Genomic DNA, 25,384 nt, shown 5'->3' on the forward strand with positions numbered 1-25,384 from the left:
AAAGTGTCGCCATTCTTGCTACCGTCGCTGGTGTCTCCCGAGGTTTGGCCTGCGGTCGACGAGTTGGATATGGTGGGGGAAGCTCTCATCTGCGACGTCACCATCGTGTCCCACCAGCTGCAACGGTTGTCGAAGCTGGAGGAGCTGATGGTTGTGCCGAGTAGGAGACTTTTGAGGTCCTCCTTGGCACTCATGAGGGGCGACGGCGTGTGGCAGCGGGGATTGTTGTAGTCCCATGATTTACCGCTGTCGTCATACCACGACGGGAGCTCTGCCGGAGGAGGAGGTGGAGGCGCATTCCATGGCAGTGAACCCCTAACGACACTGGAGTTCATTGGGGTTTGAGGTGAACCCGGGAGGAAGTGGAAAGATGAAGAGAAGAGGGAGGAGGAGTCCTCGGACCTTTGAGGAGAGAACCCCAGTGGGTACTCCGGGATAGGCGGTGAAGGAGAAGGAGAGGGGAAACCTCTCGGGGTCCGTGGAGAAAATCCCGGAGGATACTCAAAAAATGGAGTCAATTGTGGAGAGGGTGAAGAAAGACTCGGTGTTGATGATGGCGAAGAAGGTGGGGTGGAGTTGCTATCGTAAGAAGAGACCATCGAAAGATGAACAGAAAGGAGATTTTTTCTGCCGATGGAAGAAATGTGTGGAAGCGGGGCGATAGCGAGAGATTATAGAGGCACCGAAGGGAAGATGAAGAGGTCTCGGACTCGGTTTCCGCTGAGTCGTCGACAGTCAACACGATGTTGTGGGTTTCCAAGGAGTCCTATGCAGATTTCGCAGTAATTTTTATTGACGAAACCAGGGGGGCATGTGTTACCACCGGTATTTGGCCAAGACGGATATGGGCTGGTTCGGATCATCCAAGGAAGAGGCGACTGCAGTCCGTACAAAGGAGCCGATGGGCTCTATTTATCTGTAATTGTTAGAGATAGGCTAGTTTTTCCATTCATTTAAACTAGGGTTTGTTTAGCTTGATTATCAAGTCTCTGGACTATAAATATGTACCCATTCGCTATGAATAAAATTGACGGAAAATGTTCCCCGGCAGCGGTTGTCTCCAACATTCTCTCGGAGTATCGCCACCCTAATCACATTAGAGTTTTCCTCAAGGTAAACGTCATGTTTCTCTAATGATTCTCTCGTAGTATCGTTAGAGCATCATGGCTCCGGCCTTTTGCCTTGGTAGATCCTGTACTGAAGCATTTTTATGGCGAGATCTGCTATTTATCTTGGTTACCGTGTATGCATCTCGATCTACTTTTGCATCTGTTCATTCAAGCTTATAGATCATCTTGTCATATCGTTCGGAACGCGTTACCTAGCCGTTGGTTACAATCCACGACATGCGCTGCAACACGTGCATGCGACCTTCCGATAGGATAGCACGTGCTGAACACCCTGCCCTATATGTCTTAGATTAGATCTATTTATGTAGATGGATTTCTTTGGAGATCCTGGGTTATGTTCACGTATGCTTAGACTGTTCTATGTTGTGCGTAGCAAGAGCCAATCTAGATGGATAGATTTACCTATATCATATTCTGGAGCAGGTTTATACTCTTTATAGATGCAGTTTATATTCTATTTATTTTTTCTTTATCGAATGCATCTATAATCGGCAGATGTGCCGATATGCCTGTGAACATCCCCCGATCAGCTGATTTTGCTGATGCAAGACAGTGGGGTTGACAAGTGCCGATCCGAACGATCTGGCAGGAATTTGATATTTACTCATGTGACACAAGGAAAGTAGAAGACGAAAGCCACATCACTCACCCCTTCCTCACTGCAGGTCAAGCCAGGTGGCACGCCCTGAACCTCCACCGCCAGTACAAGCCATACCTCCCGGCTCATCGATGTGTTGACTGCCGGATCTTTGTCCGTCAATTTCCCACGGCAACAATATCCTTACAAATTATTGGATGTCTGGTGCATTTTACTCTTTACGCTAATAGGAGCCAATAGGGACTGAAATGACCATGTTGCCCTCCTATCTTTCCCATACGCCGTGTAAGTATGCGACAACAATGTCTGTGTATCATGTCCAATGAAAACAAATCTGAGAGCCTTCAAATAAATAGCTAGCCATATTATTGAAGGTTTTAATTAATCATCTGATTATATGAGTATGTAGTCACTTAAGTAGCGAGTCATGTGGCACATCCTTGTCTCTAGCTACTAGCAGCCTTCTGAATAGCCATTGCTATGTCAGTACTTGTTCGACCATATCATCCATCTACAATTCAAAAATCACAATATTAAGTCACTGTAGTTTTTCAATGCAACACACATCCATTTCATTATCGAATCCAGAGAACGCTCTCTGTTTTCAGCTCTCAATCCACACCTAACCCTAAAAATCAAGCAAACATCATTTGTTCGGATTTTACACCCGCAATCCTAGCTTGTAAAAATATACAGAAGGTCACAGAAACGTTTCGTCCCCCACATCACCCACCAGGGCGGCTTGGGTAGAAACCCACATCCCCGGCTGCCAAGCCCTCTTCTCCTCCTTCTCCCGCCATTGCCGCCGCTTGAGCGCTCTGCTGGAAGTCCACAGGGCGCGAGGAAGGCGACGGTGGGGATCTCTTCTTCCCCACTCTTCCTCTCTATCCCATCGAGGCCTCATGGCAGCGGCAGGCGGCTAGCGGCGAGGCACCAGATCCGACCCCTTCATGCCTTTTTCAGTGCTCCCTTACCGGACCTGGCAGCTTGCAGCCCGCTTCTTGGTGATACGGCGGGGGGGGGGGGGGGCGTGTGTGGTCCGCATGCTGGGCTCGGCCAGGGAGCGGCAGCGGGCGTGCGGATGGCGGCGGCCAGCTACGGCTGGGCACCGATTCGGTAGCTGGTGCGTAGGCCATGGTCTCTAGCAGGGGTGTGGCGCAGCGGCTGGCAGCTATGGCTGTAGGCACTGTGTGTTATCCCCTCCCCCGGGCGTGGAGGATTTGTTGTGGTTCCACGTAAGTGGACAGCGTGCGACGATAGCAAGCGGCGATGGTGCCTTGATGGAGGTGGCGGCGTGAACCATGCTTGTCAGCCAATGTCCATTTGGTGCGCTCACATGACATGCATGGTCATTGGGGTGATGAGACTGATGCCTTGCCACTCTTTTTCTCAATGTGAAGCGGGAGGTGCTGGGCGAAGGCCCTGCACGGCTCTAACCGGTGCCGATGATGGCGACACCCGTCAGTGCCGCTCCTTTTCCTTGGAAGCGTTGTCGAGGTACCTCTTCCCTCAATCTTTTTGAGTCTCTGGAGGAAAGTTCTGCCTAGGTTCTACTAGGCGGGTGACAACGGCACTCAGCGTCGTATCCTTTCCAGAAGGCGTTGCCTGGAGTCTCCAACACCGAGTTGTGTGGTCGCTAGCTAGTGTGGGATGGTCACTGCTCTTCCTTGGCAGGGTGTTTTGGCAAGACCTTCACCTCTTGAAGCATCACCTTTGAGATCCTTTGGTCTCATAGGCGACCGGATTTCAAGTTTATAAGAAAACGAGAGATGTGCTGGTTGCGTGCTGCATAAAGACTTTGCAAGGATGGAACGGGAGCGAAGAAAAAAATTTGAAGTTTAGTCTTCTAGATTTATTTCTTTGTTTTAGAGCATTCTTTATTGTATTTTGAGGTCCTCTTTTGAGGTTTAGAGTCTACGAACTCATGTGACTCTTGGCTGCATATATCTACCAGTTTGATATAGAGGTCGGTTTATTCCTTTATCTAAAAAAATACAGAAACCCGAATTTTCTATTGCATACCCATTCATTTTTCAACGTCTTGTGTCATTCTTTGTTGCCAACTAATGAGCAAATAAACAACAGGGATGCTACCTCGGTGGTGCAGGTTGTGGAGCCACGAGGAGCACAGCATGAGGGCCAGGCCCGTGCATCACGTGGGACAGAAGCACAAGAAGTCGCCAACCTTGGAGGGCCTCGTGCATCACATTTGGTGGACCTCCATTGAGCCGAAACTGGGGGCACGTCAGAAATTGACAGCACTCAAGAGGACGGCAATGGTAATAGCTTGTACAAGCTACGTAGTCTGCTTATGTGTAGGTGAGAGATAAAAGAAAATACTATTTGGACCCCCACGCTCCTCTCACACATTCTTGAGCTACGTGAAATAGATAAGTTATTTGCTCATCGCTAGTAACTACTCTCTTCCCTACTTTTTTATTACCACATCAGATCTCGTTAGCTATTTAGCTAACCATTGCGGATGCCCTCAAATGACCCCCCACCTGTTGCCCTGGTCCCTTCTGCGTCTGCATTCTGCACTCAATGCCCAACCACATCAGAAGAGGTTCAGCACCCCCAGCCCCACCCCTATACCTTTGATTTCTTTTACTTTTCAACATACTACCTCCATTCATAAATGTATGAAGTTTAGGACAAGTCATTTAGTTCAAAAATGAACTAATTTGGTTGTCCTCCGTCATACATTTGAGAATAGAGGGAGTATACGGAACATGCCATTTTCAACTGACGATACTCTTCAGCTTGCACTTCTCTCATTTTTTTTTACATCATGAAATTATAACTCGGTTCTACGGGCCGAATGGCTTTGACATGAATTTCTCTTTGCAAATTTGTCATCCATCTATTTTAGAGGAAAAGTTATATTGAGGCCACTCTATTTAGGGCCTGTGGTTCTATTCAGATAGTTGTTAATCAGCTGCTAAAGAACCAAGCACCTTTAGCCACCCTCACATAGTTAACCAGCTAGGGCCTGTTTGAATCCATTCTACCTAAAGTTTAGCTAGCTCATCAACTTCGGTTGGGGGTGCTTGCATCGTCCAGCTAATTGAAGATAATGGACCATATTACCGCTGATGGAAATAATAGAAAATAGAGGATGATGGCTTCATTGATTTGAGGAGGGGCAATTTCGTCTTTAAACATGCTTTAGATAGTTTTAGCTGAGTTCAACCAGCTACAGGAATAGTGCACTTTTTGACCCCTAGCTAAAGTTTGGCTGGATCTTAGCTACTTCTGTTTGGATCCACCGCCTAAACTTAAAGTTTAGCTAGCAGATCCAAACGGACCCCTAATAGCACTCCCGGAAACAGCACATTTGCCGTGTGCTTACTGCTTTGCTGTGCGCACTATATCAGGCATATGACAAAGAGGCGGTTTGCCATGCACCGCTGAGGAACACACAGCAAAAACAAAACACACAACATTTGCCATGTGCAGGATAAGAACACACACGACAAATATCTAACACATGGCAAAATACGCTATTTGTCGAGTACCTGACGCCAGGAACATGACAAATATCAGCACTAGTAATGTCCGGCCAACTGCTGTTAACATTTGCTGTGTGCTAAGGCAGTCACTCGGCAAACCAAAATTTTTACCGTGTGTATTTGTCGTATGCCTCATGTCAAGCACAGGGCAAAGTTTTTGGAAATTTTTTGATTCTGCCCTCCCAACTTTTTTTGCTATCCACGTACTGTACGTGGTACTTGGTATATTTCTCGGTCTTTTTCTGGAGTTTGCCGTGTGCCGTGTGCATTTCAGGTTTTGCCGTGTAACCTTGGCAATGGAAGTTTCATGAAGTGTTTCATGACATTAAATTCTATGTCACATCATCAATTTTGCTGGCATGGCGAGGAGAGAGAATGAGGGAGTTCCATGGGATGACTCACCTGGCATAGTTACCTAGTTCCCAGTGAAATTGTCACATCATCAACTGTGCCATGAAATTGTGCACTGAGACTGACCAACTAGATAACTATTAAAGATATTAGAACCAAGTAGGTCCTTAATGAGAGTGAAAATTCTTGAGAGAATGCATGGCATTAATTATGAGTGCTACCTTTCAAGGGTAAACACATGTGTGAATGATGTTTTAACAGAGGTGAAAGTTGCACGCACAGAACTTCACCCCGCAGAGATGTCGTAGAAGTTGCATTCTTCCTTCGTAACAAGTCACCCGGGCATGCTATAAATACATGGAAGAGCAGCGGCTTCAAAGCAAGGCGAAACACGCACACAACACGAGAGACAACCCACAGAGATAGAGAGAGAATGTCATCTCCTTTAGTGACCGGCGGGTGCTTTGCTCTTAAGTCTAATATTAATGGCAAATACTTGCGCTACTCGCCTGAGAAAGAGAAAATCCTTGAGGTGAGTGGGGAAGATGTCCTCAGTCCCTACACTAGGTTTCGTGCAGAGCTGTCCAGGGAGCACGACGGCCACGTTCACATCAGATGCTGCTACAACAACAAGTACTGGGTCGCCCGTGAGGTTAACCAGCAGTGGTGCCTCATGGGTGATGCAAATGAGCCCCAAGAGGACCTATCAGATCCTTCTTGCACGGTGCTCCGGCATGAACCCAGCAGTGTTCACGTCGATGATGTCAAGTACGTATGGCTTTCCATTTGACTACTCCTTGCTCATATATGCCATAACTTGTGCCAAGTACTACGTCATCATTGAAATTGTTGACGTCCCCACAGCTGATGAACTGAACTAATTTTGCACTGACTTTTCTGTGTTGAGGTCAACAAAACAAATATGGAGGGAGCACGTATATATGTGAAACTATTTCAAGGTCAATCCATGTGTGTAATTGTTGTCACAAAATATTGCAAAGAAGTTGATTACAGGAACCAAGAAACAACTTTGATTTGCTTGGCTTCACATATCCTTTTTAGGAGGGATTAATTATATGTGCATGTAGAGCTCTTGCAAGATAAAGGAAAATATGTGCTCAAGGTGATAGCTATAATTACGCCGTTTCGTCACACTGGAATTTAACGGACATTTCCCTGTTTCTGAAGGCTATATTCTTAACTCATCAGATTGGCATAATACCACGGATAATAAATATAATGATTCTTGGAACAGCAACCCCAGTAGCAACTGTAACTCATATATTTGTGGATATTCTGTCATATATTGAATTATTAGGTATATTTTTCACATTTACAAGTGGACAAACTATACACTGATGACATAAGCACAGACATGTCATCTTTTTTTGCTGGTAAGACATGTCATTTTTAATGGACTTCATTATTTAATTGGCACTTTCTCCATGATGTTTTAGTATATTGGTACATATGGCAATAACGCTAAGTTTTGTAATAAACAAGTATACATGTTTTTTTCAGATGCCATGACATAGTAAAAATATATATATGTGAATAAAATTAATCATAAATGGACACCGGAAAAAAAACAAGATTTCTATTAGTATGTGTAGGCTTAGCACAAAAAAGAAAGAAAGAAAGACACAGTTAACATGAGGGTTATACATGTTGGTAGTTAAATTGATGTAATCCCTACAAAGGAAACTTTCATATTTTTTGAAGCAAAGGAAAGTTTCATATTGTTGCTTATGGTGGCATATGAAAGCTTTGTAGAAGAATCTGACGCTAGATATATATATTTTTTTACGGCAGCTTGGAGCACGCCAGGCTCAAAAGAAGTGTTTACATGCGCGCCGATGCTCATCCAACCGAAAAGACCCTCAGAGCTGGCTCCTTGCTGCTAGGAAACAAAGATAAACCAGATGAAGAAGATGCCTACACGTTTAGTGTCATCAATCTAGAAGGACAAATGCTACTGCCCAAATACGTTTGTTTCAAGGGTGACAATGGCATGTACCTCAGGGCGAGGAAGGTTGAATGGAACCTCAACTACTTGGAGTTTTCGTCGGATGACATTGCTGATCCAACGGTGAGAAACATCATTCACACAAACAGCGATGGCACCATCCGCATATACTCGAGTCACTATGGTAAGTTCTGGAGGCGCAGCCCCAACTGGATCTGGGGAGACTCCGATGACACCACCAGTAGGAATCCTGACACGGTGTTCCGAGCGCTCTTGCTTGGGGGCGGCAAATGCGCACTTCAGAACCTCGGCAACAACAACTACTGCAAGAGGTTGACCACCGAAGGCAAGACGAGTTGCCTCAACGCTGCGGTTCCTACCATCACAAGGGAGGCACAGCTAGAGCTGCATGAAACTGTCCTATCTCGAAAGATCTATGGCGTTGAGTACCGCCTCAAAGATGTCAATATTCACGACCTCAAGCCCCGCACTTTTTACACTAAAACAATTGCTAACAGCACAAGTAGGCCCCACAAGAGTAAGCTAACCATATCTTACAGTGTAACGACGGAGAGGAGATGGGATTCAAATGTCTCCTGGAAGCTTGGTGTGACAACCACCATCAAAGCTGGGGTTCCAGCAATTGCAGAGACATCAGTTGAGATCTCAAGTGAGTTTAGTGGATCATACACCTGGGGAGAAACTCAATCTCACACTGAACAGCAATCAAATGAAGAAGAAATTGAGGTCCCTGCACACAGCAAGAGGACAGTTCGAGTGGTGGCAACAGAGGGAACATGTGAAATTCCCTTCTCATACATCCAGGAGGATATGTTAACAACCGGAGAGATAGTTGTTACGAAGATGCATGATGGGATCTACCGTGGAGTCAACAGCTATGGTTTCGAGACGCAGATCAACGAATAGAAGATCTGAGAAGACAACTCAATAATGCAATCTGAGAAGCCCTTTGCATGTTGCCAGTATGATGGGATCTACCGTGTGCTTTTATTTGATGTGTTTTATGTTGCGTGTGCGCTATTATGTGTTGTACTTTGTAATAATACTTTCCTTAACTTGTTAAGGGGAGACGGTTTGTTGGATTATTAAGAATGATTTCACTACTTTTCACATTTGTGGGGACCAAGAACCGAGGCGCTACTACTTACGAATGATGGCTGCATCAGTAGAAATGCAATGCGGGTTAGGCCTCTTTTTTTTGCAAGTAATGCTACACGTACCACTCGGATGTGCGACCATCATCCGAGACCATTGCAGCGCAAGTTAGGATCTGCTCACGGCATTTGAAGACATCGGCCAGAAGCATTAGGAAACTCTCTGCGGCGTGAGGCAGAACCACATTCTCGCTAAGCTCCTGGTCCAGGCTGCCGCGCTCCGCATCCATCCTGCCAAGAGCAGAGGCGCAAAGCAGTCATGACCCTCAGCCCTGCAGGCACGTCCAGGCTCCGCACTCCTGGTCCTGGCCTTCGTGCTCAGCCATCCTGCCAAGAGCTGAGCGCATCCAATGCACGCAACACTGCAACAGCCATGCCCCTCGGCCATGCTAGCGCACCGCCGCCTGATTCAAGCGGCAGCGACCCCATCCAGCCCGCCGTGCGCCTGGTCCTTTCTGCCGTGTGCTCCGCATCCATCCCGCCAAGAGCCAAGTGCATCCGAGGCGCACAGCAACCATACCGCTCGGGCCTGGAGTTGCACATGCGCCCGCTGCAGCCGGTTGCCGTGGTCCATATCCATCCCACCTAGGGAAGGCAGCAGGGCGGGTGCCAGGCGGATATCTATGGATTTCGGGTCTGCTGGTTTCAGGTTTGGGTTCTAATTTTTATCCGCGGATTTATGGATTCCGATACCTGAAATACTTCATATTTGGGGCATATTCTAAATTTTAACCACGGAGCTCCATCAACACCCGAAACAATCAGCCAATAGAAGCCCACCTAGCAATCCTATGTATATAACCCGAAAATTCTATCCTCGGTTTCTCACCCACCAGCCGTCACCCCACTCCCTTCTCTCCCTAAGTCGCCCCTCACCCCGGCCCTACACCTAGGCCCCAGTGAGCGCTGTTGGTGACTACCATCGCCACCTCTGATCGCCAACGATGATGCCCGCAGACGCCTAGGGGAGTGGCAGGTATTTCATGAACTACGAACGAATCAGCAAGCGCACGGAATACCGCTGTAGCATTTTACCCGAGTGTATACTGAGGTGTCATTTATATTTCCGCTGGAAAGGCAGCGATAGGAAGTACATAAGCTAGTTAATGAACTAATCTAGATTAGATATTCAAATACATAAATAGGGGGTAAGATAAATGATTGGATAGGAGGTACTGTGACACACAAGTTACACTCAACTCTAAATATATTCTATAGGCAGGGAGAAAGGAAGAAGTTAGTAGCTCGAGTCAAATGTACTAGGCTAGCTATATCTATGCTATCTTATGGCTAGATCAACAGAAGATTAAACTGGTATAACAGGGAGACCGCTACTAGCTGGACGGCAGCAACCTGACCACACCATATGGTTTTATGCACCTCCTACCCCCAATCCGAACGTGGAGGATTACTGGGCACGGGCAGGGCTATTACCACCTACCGGCTACCTCTACAAACTATAGGAAAGGGCAACATCTAGCAACACATAACTAGTCTAGACACCACATCTACATTAGTAATCGATACTCTAGCATCCCGCGTGGAGTCCGCACCCTCCGGATGGACAGACATTATACTAGAGCAAACATATGAATACTGGAGCAGTTGCCAGAGTTCTAAAGATAATATGCTAACCATCGCAAGCACAGGGCGATAACGTAATGCAAGCATTTAGCGATAACGCAACCTAATCAAGAAGTACATGTCTGAATATAAATCGAGCAGATATCAATAACTATAGTTTAAATCTATTAAAAATGATCCAGAATTACATAAGAGAGCTAGAGAAGAACCAATACCAGAACTCCTGAACAACTCCGGGGACTGCTTAACAATGATGGTGGCCTAATTCGTAGCATTGTGGCTCTCCACGGGCAATCGAGACGCTACTGCTTAACAATGATGGCTACATCAACCTCCATCTCTAACTTTATCTCTACTATAAAAAAGACGGTGTCCTTTTGTTTGGTCTTTCGTCCTTCGTCCCTTCGTCTTTTGTACGTCGCCGTCTCCGCTCTGACACCATCCCTCTCACTCCGTCTGGTTCAAAAACAAAAAAATCACCCGGCGCCATCCCCCTCCCTCCATCCCCGGCCGGTCATCGATCCGCTCCGTTCTCAACGTTCCGTCTTCCTATCCGGTTGCCCCGCCGCACCGCGCCTGTCTCCCCCACCGCGGGGCGCGCTCCAATCTGCTTCGTCCTAATCTCATCCGACTTGCTCCGGCCCGATCTCAGCCGAATTGCACCCCAGCGACATGCGCAGTCTCCTCCTCCACGCCCCCCAAGCCACGTCGAGATCAACCTCACCAAGGAGGATGTGGTACCCCCGGTCCCCCGCCACCTTCCCTTCAGTCGAGGTGATAGGGATCTTGCACTTGGAGGAGGCCACCCATAGCGTCATCACTATGAGAAACCAGCTCTTTGCCGAGTGCCAAATGCTTTGCCGAGTGTAATTTTTCGGGCACTCGGCAAAGAGCCTCTATGCCGAGTGTCGTGCGAGAAAAACATTAGGAAAAAACACCCGAGTGTTTTTTCATTCGGTAAAGAAATTATATTTTTTATTTTCTACCCTTCAAACTTTTTTTACTCTCCCGGCACAATATGCGGTAATCCATATTAAATTTTGGTATATTTTTATATTTGATTGCTATATTTCATTAATTAAATGCATTTCATATAATTTTTTGAATCAAGTCAAATTTGTAGATCTCAAATTTTGGAAATAACCTTGGATAGAAAAACTCAGAACATCAAAGTTGTAGATCTCAAGAAGTTATCAAACTTTACAGTTCACAAATTTTTTATTTGAATTCATTTAGGCTCCCAAAATTGAGTTTGAATTTCTCAAATTTTAAATTCAAATTTTACAAATGACCTCGGATGGAAAAGCTCAAAACATCAAAGTTGTAGATCCCAAAAAGTTATGAAACTTTGTAGCTTAAAACATTTTCATTTGAAATCATTTAGGGCCTCAAATAGTTATTTTAATATAGGCCGAGTATAGAATGAAACAAACTAGTAACATAATTTGACAAAAAGACTAGTATGGTGTAGTGGTAAGAGGAGGTAACACGCGAAGTTGAGGTTGTGGATAAAAATCCCACCGGCGGCAAAGCGTGAGAAAGAATGCTGCGACTTGCAAAAAATGTGGAGGTAGGCTGTTGCTGGCTGGTGGGGTCCTCCCCGAATTAAAATAGTTTTGTTTAATTTCATTTTAAAAACAACCCACAAAAATAAATTGAGCTGAAAAAAGTACATTTAGGGACATGTGCTATATTAGTAGTGGACCTTTGCAAATCAGCCCAAAATAAAAAGAAATCCATCCTTTTTAGCACAAGTTTGCAATTTTAAATTAGTTTGCAAACCATAGCTCAAATGAAAAATTGCAGGAAACAAGAGTTGTAGATCTTGAAAAACTGAACAAAAAATGGTATTCAAAAGTTTTTCATTTAAGGCTAGGAACAGGGAGTAAATTTTAGTTTATAGTTGGGTCCCTAGATTTTTCTCTATTCATAGAAATAGCCCTAACTCTATCTCTCTCCTTCCACCTGCTCTCCCTCATGGCGCCGTATGCCGCCGGTGCTCAGGAACGGCAATCCGCCCTAGGTTCAGCCGATTCCTTCCCCGGTTTGCCTCCTGGCCATCCCAGCTGGCCGCGCGAGAGTTCGCCACGCACCCAGGATCCCTAGACCGGGTGCCATGCCGCCAGCCGTGCGTCATGCAGCCCCGACGCCATCGCCGTTTGCCGTCAACGCCCTTCCAAGCTGCGGCCATATTAACCTCCCCAAGCGTTGTGCAGCACGCCCAGAACGACCTCCCCCTCGCCCAGGCCTATAAAAGGGGCAGCACCCCTGCGCGCGCATCCAGACACACCCGCCCTATCGCCATTGTCGCCAGCGAGCTCGCCGTGGCCAGCCCTCTACAGACCCACATTGCCCAAACTGCCCACGCTATTACCTTTCCTAGCCACTACTGAAGCTCCCAAGCCGGACCGCCCTACCTCTTCCCCGACGGAGCACTGCCGCCACAGTTCAGTCCCGCCGTAGGCCGCCGGTTCCCGTGGAACCGCCTGCTCCACCCCACATTGCCTCCCTCGACCCCGTACTTTCCTTCCTCGTCGCCTGGTGGTGCTCAGGAGCCCAAGAACCGACGCCCAGAACCACTATAGCCCCCTCGCCGGCGTCCACGGAGCTCGAGCTCCGCCCCTCACCGCCGACGAGCCACTTCCGGCCACCCCAACCTCGATTCCGATCACCCAGAGGTGCGCAAGGCTCTTCCCTATCCATTCCCCCACCTAACCCACGCCGTCGAGGCCGGCCATTGCTGGAACAGCGCCGACGAGTAGCGCTCTGCTCGGCTCCGGCGAGCCCAAGGACCCAAATGCAATTTTAAAACTTGATTTCAAGGGTCAAAGTGCAAATGTTACATGAACCCCTATATTCAAAACTGTGAATTTGTAAATTCGATATAAAATCGTAGAAAAATCCTAAAAATGCGAACTCGAATGGGATGGACTTTCTGAACTAAAAGCTACAACTTTCTCAACAGCCACATTAGCTAAATCCGAATAGTTTTCCCTCTAGGTTAAATGCAAGTTTAAATGTAGTATAAATGTTCTAGGAGTTTGGCTTATAGTTTTTGAATAATTTTTTACCAGAACGTTCCTCTTGCTAGATCTAGTACCTGGTAAAAGTTTGAACCCCAATGCATCCTTGGAACTAGATGAAAACCATTCACTTTTGTAAATCTACTAGAAAGCTTCACAGTTTATTTGTGATAGATCTACTACATTCCTATTCATGAAACTTTTTCTAGGAGTTAGACTTGGTAAATAAACCTCAATGCACCAGTTTGGTTATTTCTAGATCTGTTTTGCTCTTTATATGTTTTAATCCTCATTAAATAGCCATAAATCATGGAATATAGTTGGATTAGCTGGAAAAATATCAAATTCATATCAAATCTTGTTCTTGAGTATATAACCATGCCTGAAAAGTTTGGGAACCAGATCTTTAATAGAACATGAGTTATGAATTACTCTTGCTATCACATTAATTTGTTTGTAAATTTTCTCCTGGTAGATATAGTGTGTTTTTATCTCTGCAAATCAAACACAATAATACTAGATTGATAAGTATACTGTGCAAAAAGTTTGAACATGTTTACATTAAAGAATCTATCCTGAATATTTATGCATGTTTAAAAAAAATTAAATACAAAAATAAATATTGTGCTGTAGAAAAATGCTCATATTTTTACTGAAGCACGCTAACATTGCAAGAAAGATATGGTAAAATTTCGAAACACAAATACACTATATAACTCTCTGTAGAATTTAAGCTTGTTATATTAAGTTTAAAATTTTCGAAATTATTACTTCTGTTATAAGCTTAGTTAAATAATGGAAAAATTATAGTAAGACGGATATCATTTGTAGTAGTCCCTATAAAAATTTGAGCTACAAAAACTTTAGGAATCATTCTGTATATATTGTGATTGATATTAACATACTAGGTTTTAATCATTTTTTTATACTTGCTGTGCTTACTGTTTTTGGCTGAAAATTTCATCTTGATTACCTAAATATAGGTTCTGCATCGTGTAATTTTTGCAGCACCAGAAAATTCTCTTAGCTCATGGAATAAAAAGGTCAAATCCCTTTATGAATAATAGCTTTGAAAGAAAAACCTAACCAAGTTCACCTTATGAAAATAAATTTAATTAGAACTACTCTATAAATGATTGCCCAGTAAAATTATGTTAAAAGAAGTCCATCACTTAAAACACATAATCTTGGTTTACAACTCTATAGTGAAGGAAAGCTATACATATTAAAAACACCTTTTGTAACAAACACTTCTTGCATTCATATAGAAACGGTCAATTTATCGGATGCCGTATACGAGTTGACTCCTACTGGCGATACCGTTGTGGATGGTAGTTCTTTGAATCAAACTGAATTGAATCAAGACCCGGACTAATGTCTGGAAGAGCCCAAGGCTATTTTTGATAGTGCCCAAAAAGGCAAGCCACGGTGCATAATCCTATTATTTTCACGCATATTTACATTCACGTATTATATATCTGTTGTAATAATTTTTCTGCGCATTTACGTTCTTAGGAGTCAATTGAAATCGTAGTTCCATACCCCTAGGTACCTATGTAATGTTACCCGGTGCTTTTTTCTCGATTAGTAGCCCCACTAACTAGTTACGATAGAAGTCGAGTGGTTTCCTACCTCTCATGAGATTATAGGAGTTGACTATCTTTCACAACAAAAAATCTGTTGATCCATGACGATTAAATTTCGTCATAGATCACTAAAAAACCGTCATAAAACGATATCTATGACAATCTCAAATTGCTTCATGTATTGAGCGTCATAGATTACACCTCATGACGTTCCTTAAATTTTCGTCACAAATTACTTGATCCATGACGTTTTGAAACTGTCATAAAATGTCTCCGGGCCCCCAAAGCCCAACCCCAACCCATTTTCTATGACGAAAGTAAACATCACAAACAGTATAATTTTCGTCACGAATTCAATTACCATGTCACACATTGATGACATGGAGAATGACGTGGCTGTTGACATGGCGATGACATGGATGACAACGATGATATGTAAATTGACGTGTACGATGACATGGTTGCTGACATGGCAATCGACATAGCTCGTGACATGGCAAGCGACGTGGCAGGTGACGTCAACAGCACATCACATGATTAAATGGCCCAATTCAGAGTGGGACACTAAGTTGGGCCTAATTTCAGCCCAAGATTAATTATCAGCAAACCAGATTTAGCTTTATACACAGCCCATTTATTAAAAATGAAGTTCCAACCCAGAATTCACAATAAGCAATTCAAGCCCAAATTCACATGAATAAGGTTTCCATCACATACATTTCCATCTATCAAAACTAGTAGTAACATTCCAAGACAACATTGACCCGAAACAACAAAAGGTAGGTTTCATCAAGAATAGGAACCAGCAGTAGCAAAGTTTGATTCCTGCAGAAGTTGAAGTTCCACCAAAAGCCAACAGACCACCAAAATAGCAAGCTGCAGCAGCAAAGTTTATTTGATTCTTACAAAGTTGAAGTTCTACCAAAAGCTAACAGAACACCATTGCACCTGCACAGCAAAACTCAAACAGATTAGAGTCACGGTACAAAGATGAGTAGATCAAAAGTGAGCTACATGTTAGGCAACATGAAACAATCATAAATAATCTGAGCAGACCACCAACTGAGTGACACCCAGCAGCTGCTTTACTACTAACATCAAGAAATAGGAATAGTGCTAAACTGATTCAATAGCCAAATGAAGTAACTAAACATGGCCAACAAACTTGCATTAGCAAATAACCTGAGCTGTTGCTGGACTACAGAACAAAACAGAGATTGAAGAGAACGCAAGGTAAACCTTTAATTTTAGATAGGTTCTCATGATATAGAACAATAAGACATATCTTTCTTGCCCATCTAACAATCCATTTTGTTACAGCCAAGTGTCCCAAATTAATAGCTAAAAGTAATGAAGACTCACTATATGAAAGCTAAGAGCACTGGAATTAATTAACAATGAAAGAAGCTGCAAGTGCACTCAAAAGCCACACATTAAATTATGCTAGGATTGAGTTCACTAGCTTAAAAGTAAGGTATTGAACTAGAGCACCTGCAACTTGGCATGGTGACCTAAAGTAGCCAGGGTGGCCGACGGTGAGATCCAGAACTCCCTACCATCCACCTCTAGCTGTATCGACCATTATAAACCTCAGCTCCTCAACCTCGAGCACACTGAACAAACATCACACAGTATCAAACTTTGCAACAGAAATAGCAGTGATCAGATATTGTGCAGCAACAAACAAGCGAGCACTATGCAGAGAGGAGGCACCTTCCACAGGCCCTGAAGAAGCTGCGACGGGGTGCGCACATCATCCCCGATCCTGACAAGGCCTAGTGCCGCATGGCGAGGAGGCTACGCAGGCACCCCGCGAGGCACATCCACCGCCTGCAGACCAGCGAGGCGGCCCCCGTGAGGTGAGGCTCCGGATCCAGGCATGTCGGAAGTAGCCGAGCTCCTCACGGGATAGGGGGAGGTGAGAGCTCGCCCTAGATCTGGGAAGAACAGAGGAGGATTTGGGAGAGAGTGGAGAAGTGAGGAGGTAGAAAGAGAGAGAGAGGCTGGGCCAGCGTAGCGTTGGAGGAGGAGCTGCGCGGCGCTGGGAGGGGATGGGAGCGGCGCCGCGTGCGGAGAGGGAGGAGCGGCGCGGCGCCGAGGAGAGGGGGTGGAGTCTGAGGGCGCGGATTCTAGGGTTCCAGCTAGTTTTATTTTATACGATAGGAGTGCGATCAGAGCCTTCAGATTGGAGATGGATGGTTAAAAATGATTGGGCTATATGGGCTGAAATGGCCTTCTATGGTTAGCTTTCTCTTTTTCTTTTTACATTTTATTCACCATTGTAAAATAACACATAAAAATAATTATCTTACATACATCGATATTGTTTATATATAATAGAAACATATACATTGGCTATTAGAACTTTCAAGAATTTTCGAACAATTTAAATGAATTTCTGCATACTTGATATTCTCATGTGACTATGTTATGGGAGAAATGAATCTTCATGTAATGTGGCTTTGTTAGCTTAGAGCGCACCTTAATGTTATCTTTGGTTGTAATTGGAGCTATGTTTATGTGCACTATATGAACAAGTTTCAGCATCTTCTTTGGCTAATCTGAGCCATTGGTGAAAGAGTACCCGAAGACTCCGAGTATATGCCATGATACTCCGGACAGCTGTTCGGACATCCGAACGACAATCCGAAGACTCCAGGTATATGTCCGGATACTCCGAACATCCGTTCGGACATCCGGATAGTCCAGATACTCCGGATTTAGTGTATGGACATTCTGGACAGTGACCCGGACACTCCGGATTTCCGCTGAAACACTCACAGAAAGGTCATTTTCATTTCTTTTTTGAGGGAACATGCTTCACCGTATGATTTATCTGTTCAACTGTAGCACATGCACACACGCTATATTACAGAATTAAACGTACATGTGTTTTGTTATCAAATACCAAAACCCACTTAAACGCATCGGTAGAGGGCCCGATTAACCGTAGTAGTGTGAATACCTCATAATCTTATTTGAAAATTTTGTAACTTCTTATTGAATAATTTTACAAATGTATAATCTTGTCATAAAAGTTTAATAATACAAATTTATAATCTTGATCTCGGTCTACCTGGCAATGCCTTTAACGCTAATCAAACAAATCAAAGGCCGCAGTCCAGTGGGCCGCACAACTCTCTGACGAATGTGGTTGGTCGAACCCAAGGCCCATCTAATTTCTATTCTCATTTTAACTATGTCGTGCATGTAGTTTTATACAAATAAAATTAACGCCTCATTGTTGTACTAATGACGAAAGTAGTTCAGTGGTTAAGCATGCACGTGTGGGTTGGTGATGCAAGTTCGATCCCCATATGCTCTGTTACCCAGGTTTTGGCGTGTATTATGCAACAACATACATACAAAAACTAAACCTCTTGAATATTGTCGCAAAACAGCAAGGAGCGTAGTGGTGAGGCTTCTACTTCCCTTGCTCATGATCTTGGGTTCGATTCCCCCTCCCCAAGTGCAACTTTTTTTTTTAATTAATGGTTGCGGTGGGTGGCGGGGCTGCTAACTGGGCTGGTGCGGTGGGTGATGAGGTGGTCTGGTGATGTGGCCTTGCTGGTGACTGGGCTGTATTGCTAACTAGGCTGGTGCGGTCATTGATGAGGTGGCCCGGTGACGTGGCTTTGCTGGCTGGTGCGGTGGGTGATGAGGTGGTCTGGTGACGTGGCCTTGCTGGTGACTGGGCTGTATTGCTAACTGGGCTGGTGCGGTCGTTGATGAGGTGGCCTGGTGACGTGGCTTTGCTGGTGACTGGGCTATATCGAATCAAGAGAAATTTGTATAAAAATACTTAGTACTAAAAGATATTTGTCAAATGTGTAGCTCAATGGTAATTGCACACGCATCTTCTTCTAATGGTTGCAAGTTCAATTCTTGCTATCTTTCTATTTTTTTTATATTTTCTAGTATATAAAAATTTTATTCCATAATTCATAAATCTAAGCTAAAAGGGACTATGACGATTTTTGTCACATATATGTTGAAACGTTATTGTTTTGTGGGCCGGATTATGACGAAATCAATAAAACGTCACTAAGTTTTGGGCCTAGGATCCATAACTTCAAATCTATGACGAAAATTAGAAAATCATCATGAATTATGTGCGATTGTGACGATATCTAAAAATGTCATGGAAAAATCGTCATAGATCACCACATTTCTTATCGTGTTTACTTATTGTTGAAATGTAAGGGCAGTGGACGGGGTTGTGTCGAAGTGATACCCATCAGAATAGTTGAAATTGGCTAAGGTCATGGTGTGTGTCACATTTTGTTAAACTTTTGAAAGTACTAGCCACATGCCGAGAAATATGGTAATCGGTAAGCTTAAGTACTTGATTGGACCAGCGAGTGGAACGACCTTGCACTCTCTTTGAACGTTGTTCATCGTTCTCGTGCGGCCAACATGTGGGTGCAGAGTAGTCATACTATGTAGTCGAGGGGAGTGCCCCGAATCCACGGTGATAGAAGGTTGAGTCCCGATCTTCCGAGAGGTACGGTAAACTTGATTGGGTGGAGATCTCGACGTTGATGATCCAAGGCTCTGAGCGATCGGTTCCTCGCAATCACTACACCACTACTCCATTGGTTATCACCCATGTCACACGGATGATCTCGCCATGAAGTCTTATCCCTGCAAGCGCAATCAAGAACATAAGCAAGAACAGGAGATGCAATCAAAACAGACTTGATTACAAGGTTGGGGTCTCACAAACCGATGAACGGCGACACTGTTTGACAACAGAATTAATCTAAGCAAAATCCATCTAAGCTAATGGCGATGGCTGTATATATAGAAGGGAGAGAGCTAGGGGGGCGGCCAAGGGGGTGGCCGGGCAACCCTAGGGTGTACAAGGCCTTCGGGCCCAAAAAAACGGCATCACTGCATCCAGGCAGATTCTGGTCATCATGTTGTTTCGACGATTCCCGTCGACTCCGAGTGTATTTTGATATGGGACCACATGGGTTGGAAAGCTTATCTCCTTAGCTTTCCGTCGATATGTAGAACACCCAAAACGGAGCCCATATGTGGCCTGGGTGTTTGTTTTTTTCAGGCCTGCTCCTGCAGTCCGAACCGGACTCGCGAATAAATCAGACTTCAATGTGGATTGGGCTTTGAACTCTATCTTCGCTTGGGCTTTGGTCGTATGCATATTGGTCATGTCCTCATCACACGAACTGGAAACAAAGGGGAAAAGTTGCATGGGCGACGGCATTCCCCATGCGTGTGTGTTAGGTTCGCCTGGCTAGGTTAAGAAACCCGATTCGAATCGTCCGCCTCTCACGGCTTGAGACTACTTAACAATTTCTATCATATAGAGTAACAAGTGGAACCAATGGAAAGAATAATGGTTGTATGCTTGATGGATTGTTCAACCAAGCATGTTTAGCAATAGATGCAAACTTAGAACGGTTAAACCAAATAGAACTTGATAGGTAAAATCTGAAATTAAGGACTCACTCCTAGGCGCTTTTCAGCAAAACAAATCCCTCCAGCCAAAAAGCCTTGCATGTCTAGTTAACGTACTAAGGTATATCTGGTGACGGGCAAGTCTTACTGAGTATTAGAATACTCAGTCTTGCTTGTGGCACTATTTTCAGGTACTAACTTTGAAGATATGATTGCAAGTCTTACTTGGCCATGCTCTTTGCCTCCGGGTTGGTCTGTCGAGTGGGATGGTTCCTCAAAGGGTGCTGATGCTCCTCCTACTGAGTGATGTCTCGTATGGGCTTATCGAGGTACCACCATTTCGCTAGCTGTTGTTTTATCTTTCTGCTGCAACAATGAGACATAAATAATCTGTGTAATATAAGACTCCGTGGTACTTCACTACTTTCAGAACCTGGTTTGAATAAATAAATTTCTGCTGCAAACTCTGTGATGTATGGAATGATTTGTGTTGTAATCTTTGGGCTCACCTTCGTGTGACTGTTGTCTGTACGATCCTATCGGTGTGGCTTTAATCAAGGCTTCACTCAAGGAACTGCCAGTGAGTGCAATTTTTGTATCAGCGTAGCTTAAGCAACCTTGAATCATGCACCCGGGCCCAGTTGTTTTGGGTGGTTCCGCCACAAATACCTCTTGAGAGACGCCCACTAATTCGACCCACTGGGGCTAGGTAAGTAACTTTAGATGTTATCACTACTTTTACATTTGATATGTTGAAAATCACAATAGAAACTAATAAGTTTTCTTAATCATTTGGGCAGGTGTTGGGCGAGGGTCGCTGCAGGTGATCACAATCGCCATTTCAAATGGTATTCTAGGTCTTTTGTGCAGGCTACACTTTCTTGGCCTGTTTGAGTTTGGAAGAGTGCAGGAGCTGGCTTACACATGGGACCACTACGTCACCTTCTCCGATTTACCAGATCGGGATGGCAGGGTATTCACCTACAAGGTGGAGCAGGTGATGGCCGAGCTGTGGGTAAGTCATCATCGCACTACATTGGTCAATACATCGCATTTATTGGACATTCTTGAAATAATAATTGGATATATCACTTGTATATGGAGGATTTCTTTAGATGCTATGAGGGATACGAGGCCAGGGCCACTCTTGTGGCCCATAAAGCCTGTTATAAACTCGTGATGAACATGCATTACGAGGCGTGCGTCTAGGCCATCGTAACGTACTAGGCTACCTACCTTCAAACGAAGATCAGCAAACCTAATGCAAGAAACATGAGGCTGACCCGGGAACAATACTTGCAGGTAAATATAGAACAATAATAATAATTTTTTCTAAGGTTAAGTATGCTTAATTTGATCTTAATATATGTCATATACTTGATGATGTGTAGGTGCCTCCGCGGTGGTGCACTCAGCATCTACAGTGCTGGGCAGTTATGGTGGACAAGTGGTGCGACCACGAGTAGGAGGAGACACACAACACTTGCCGGGAGCGGCGTTTGATGATGCCAGGTGCACCACACCATCAAGGAAACCTTACCCTTGACAAATATGTGGCTAGATGGGTACATGAATTTATTTCTTTATTCTAACACTCAATTCAACATAGGTACTAATCCATCTTGATGTTTTTTCATAGTCGCCGGCACATAGTGGCCAGCCTTGCTCCCAGTTCAAGGCATTGGCTATGGCCAACAAGGGCAAGGCAATGTCCGATGTCGACTTCAACCTAGACGACACACCCTCGGCATACAACAATGCAATCGTCCACAGCTGCCTCACTGAGTACACATCGATGGCAAGGGAGGTCCAGGGGCCAGATTATGATCTGAGCACCCGGAACCTTGATGGATAAGTCGTCATGAGGGTGGGAGCAAGCAAGAAGCATGGACAGTACTGGATTGGCGACAGCACACTTGACACAGCCACTACTCCCACTCTATCCCAGATTCGAGTAAGGAGCACGAGTTCAAGCCGGGCCATACGCCCATGACCAGACACTGCATAGTCCAGGATGAAGGCACTCCATGTTATTTCTATTTTATTCATCGTTCATTAATTTTTACATATATTTGGTTTGCATTGTAATATTATTGGGGTAAAATATTGTAGGCCTAACTGGAAGAAGAGAGGAGGCTACAGGAGGAGATAGCATAGAGGATGGAGGTTGATCGACCGAGGATGGAGAGGCAGAGGATGGAGCAAATCTTTTAGTGGACGCAAAGTCTTGGCGAGAGGATGGGTCAACCTATGCCACCGATGCTATTCCGTACTCCAGCTCCTCCTGCAACTACTCCTGTGGGTATGAATGATTTAGTTTGTATGTTCCTACCTTAAATCTTGTCTCACACATGTAATCCCTTATCCTTTGTGTAGAATCAATCGGCGAGATCCAATGATGGGCCTCATGACCCATATTTGTCATAGTGGCATCAGTGGCCACCTTAGTGACACACTTGATTTGTATGGACTTGCTTGCATTTGCATTTGTGGACAACTTTAAGGTTGTGGATGAACAATGCTAAAGTTTATTTGCATTTGGGGTTTAATTGTGACTATATGAACTGTCTATGATGCTTATTGTGATATATGTGTGATGCCTATATATTTATTTGAGTTGGGTGCCAGATTTGTGACCGAATAATGAAAACAGGGAAAATAGCATGCTTTTCCGTGTGTAACACTCGGCAAAAAGTGCCTTTGCTGAGTGTTTTTGCCACAGCACTCGGCAAAGTGACCATTTCTGTGCATTCTGGACATTGCTTGGCCGTGTGCCACATGTTTTTCCAAGTGTTATGGTAAAAACACTTGGCAAATCTTACGGCTTTGTCGAGTGTCTTTATGCCGACACTTGGCAAAGTCTTAAAATTTGCCAAGTGTTTTGCCCTTGGCTCACGACAAAGTCTTAATCTTTGCCGAGTGTCTCTCCATCATGGCTCTTAGCAAAGATGCCATCACTGTCATCTTATCATCCCCTTCGTTTTTTTTGTCGCGAGTTGTTTCAACAATCGGAAAAGGCTTTGCCAAGTGCTCGACAAAAAGCCACTACTACACAACAGGCCTTTGATCCTTGCCATTAATCTCGGCCACAGTTGGACCCGGGACTAATCTAGGCATTAGTCCTGGGTCCAACAGCTAGAGAAGAAAGGGCTCTTTAGTCCAGGTTGGTGGCTCCAACCGGGACTAAAGAGTCAAACCCTTTAGTCCTGGTTGGTGGTACCATCCTGGACCAAAGGACCCATCCGGACTAAAGGGTCCTCCACGAATTAGTTCAAAAGAAAGGCATCCCATTCATAGTCATATGTGCAATGTATGTGGGGTGGTAAAGGAGCTATGCATGAAGCAATAGGTCTTGGGTTCGAATCCTTGGTGGGAGTAAATTTTTTGGCTTTTCATGGACCTTTAGTCCCAGTTGTGGAAACGAGGACTAATAATTCGGGTCTTTAGTCTCGGATTCCGGGTCCAGTTCCAAAACAGATATAAAAAAGGGTTAGGAATCGGTACAAATTACATATTCGGTACTAGTAAGCTCTCAGCAAATATCTATTTGCTGATAGAATCGATGCTGAGTGAGCTATGCCCAGGGTTGTACTAGTAAGCTCTCGGCAAATATCAATTTGCTGATAGAATCGATGCTGAGTGAGCTACGCCGAGGGTGACACTTGACAAAACTTTTGCCGAGTGTGTTCCAGGCTTTGCCGAGTGCCATGAGCGGCTCTGGAAATTAGCTGAATCCCGTGGTGATTATCTAATTCAGATAATGCTCTCCATTTTCAGCTCTCAATCTAGACCTACCCCTCTTACCAATTGTTAAAAATCAAGCAAAGATCAGTTTTTTGGATTTTACACCCGCAATCCTAATTTGTAAAAATATATATAAACCCAAATTTTCTATTGCATACCGTCCATTTTTCTACACCTTGCGTCATTCTTGATTGCCAAACTAATGAGCAAAAAAAAAAACAGGGATGCTCACCTCGGCAGTGCAGGTTGTGGAGCCATGAGGAGCATAGCACGAGGCCCAGGACCGTGCATCACGAGCGACTACTGAAGCACAAGAAGAGGCCAACCTCGGAGAGCCTCGTGCATCACATTTGGTGGACCTCTGGTGAACCAAAACAGTTGAACGTCATAAATTGACAGCGCTCTGTTTCCCTGGTCCCTTCTGCGTCTGCACTCTGCACTCAATGCCCAACCGCATCAGAACATATGTATGGAATTTATGCGATTTCCATTAGTAAAAAAAAGAAAAACCGGGAATCAAAACAAGGGAATAAGGCAGTGAATAAAATATTGGAAGAGTTTGAACCTTAATTATATATATATTTAAGCAATTATATTGTTGCAGTAACTACCTGCATCAATGTGATCTAGAAAGATCAATACACCCACTGTGTGTTGCTAAGTACGTGCCGCATAGTTGTAGTGTCCATCGAGAAAGCGAACAACAAATCGACATTCATTGAGCAGGCATCAATGACCATTGAGCGCTGTTTACTAGATTTTGCAGGTTTGCTTTTGTCTAACGTCAGAGTCGATCAGCTACATCAGAAGAACTAATAAGACCATTTCCCTCTTTTTTTTTAACATCATGATATTACAATTCAACTCGGTTCTATGGACCTAATGGCTTGGGCATGAAGTCCTGTTTGCAAATTTGTCAATCCATCTCTTTTAGAGGAAAAGTGATATCTAGGGTTGGTTTGGATCCCAGAGGCTTAAAACAAGCCCTAGAGAATCTTAATGCTTAGGAGTATTTAATAAAGTCTATGTACAAAACTATTTGCAGAACCCTTGATAAGCAAATTCGCAAGATGAATCTAACGAGGTATATCAATCCATGATTAGCGAATAATTATTGTCACATCGTTGTATCAAATTATGGGTTAATAAGGCTCATTAGATTCGTCTCGCAAATAAGCCTAGGGGTTATGGAAAAGATATTAACAGTAATCTACATTTAATACTCCTAAATATCATGATTTTGGAGGGCTTATTATAAGCCTCTCGAATCCAAACAGGGTATTAGGCCACTCTA

The 25,384-nt window shown here is 44.3% G+C and overlaps 1 protein-coding gene across 1 annotated transcript; it reads left to right on the forward strand.

Moving 5' to 3' along the window:
• The first annotated feature begins 5,987 nt into the window (after window positions 1-5,987).
• LOC120699268 lies at window positions 5,988-8,690 on the forward strand. The gene is made up of 2 exons (XM_039983210.1): window positions 5,988-6,359; window positions 7,404-8,690. Exons 1-2 carry the CDS (start codon window positions 6,025-6,027, stop codon window positions 8,482-8,484), a joined length of 1,416 nt encoding a protein of 471 aa, XP_039839144.1. The 5' UTR covers window positions 5,988-6,024; the 3' UTR covers window positions 8,485-8,690.
• The last annotated feature ends 16,694 nt before the right edge of the window (window positions 8,691-25,384 follow it).

This window comes from Panicum virgatum, chromosome 1K (assembly GCF_016808335.1).
Source record: "Panicum virgatum strain AP13 chromosome 1K, P.virgatum_v5, whole genome shotgun sequence".
Classification (NCBI taxonomy): domain Eukaryota; kingdom Viridiplantae; phylum Streptophyta; class Magnoliopsida; order Poales; family Poaceae; genus Panicum; species Panicum virgatum.

Excerpts from the sequence above, each read along its gene's own strand:
- LOC120699268 (XM_039983210.1), top strand. The coding sequence starts at position 6,025 with ATGTCATCTCCTTTAGTGACCGGCGGGTGCTTTGCTCTTAAGTCTAAT. Across the intron at positions 6,360-7,403 it reads GTTCACGTCGATGATGTCAA|CTTGGAGCACGCCAGGCTCA; the intron begins GTACGTATGGCT and ends TTTTTACGGCAG.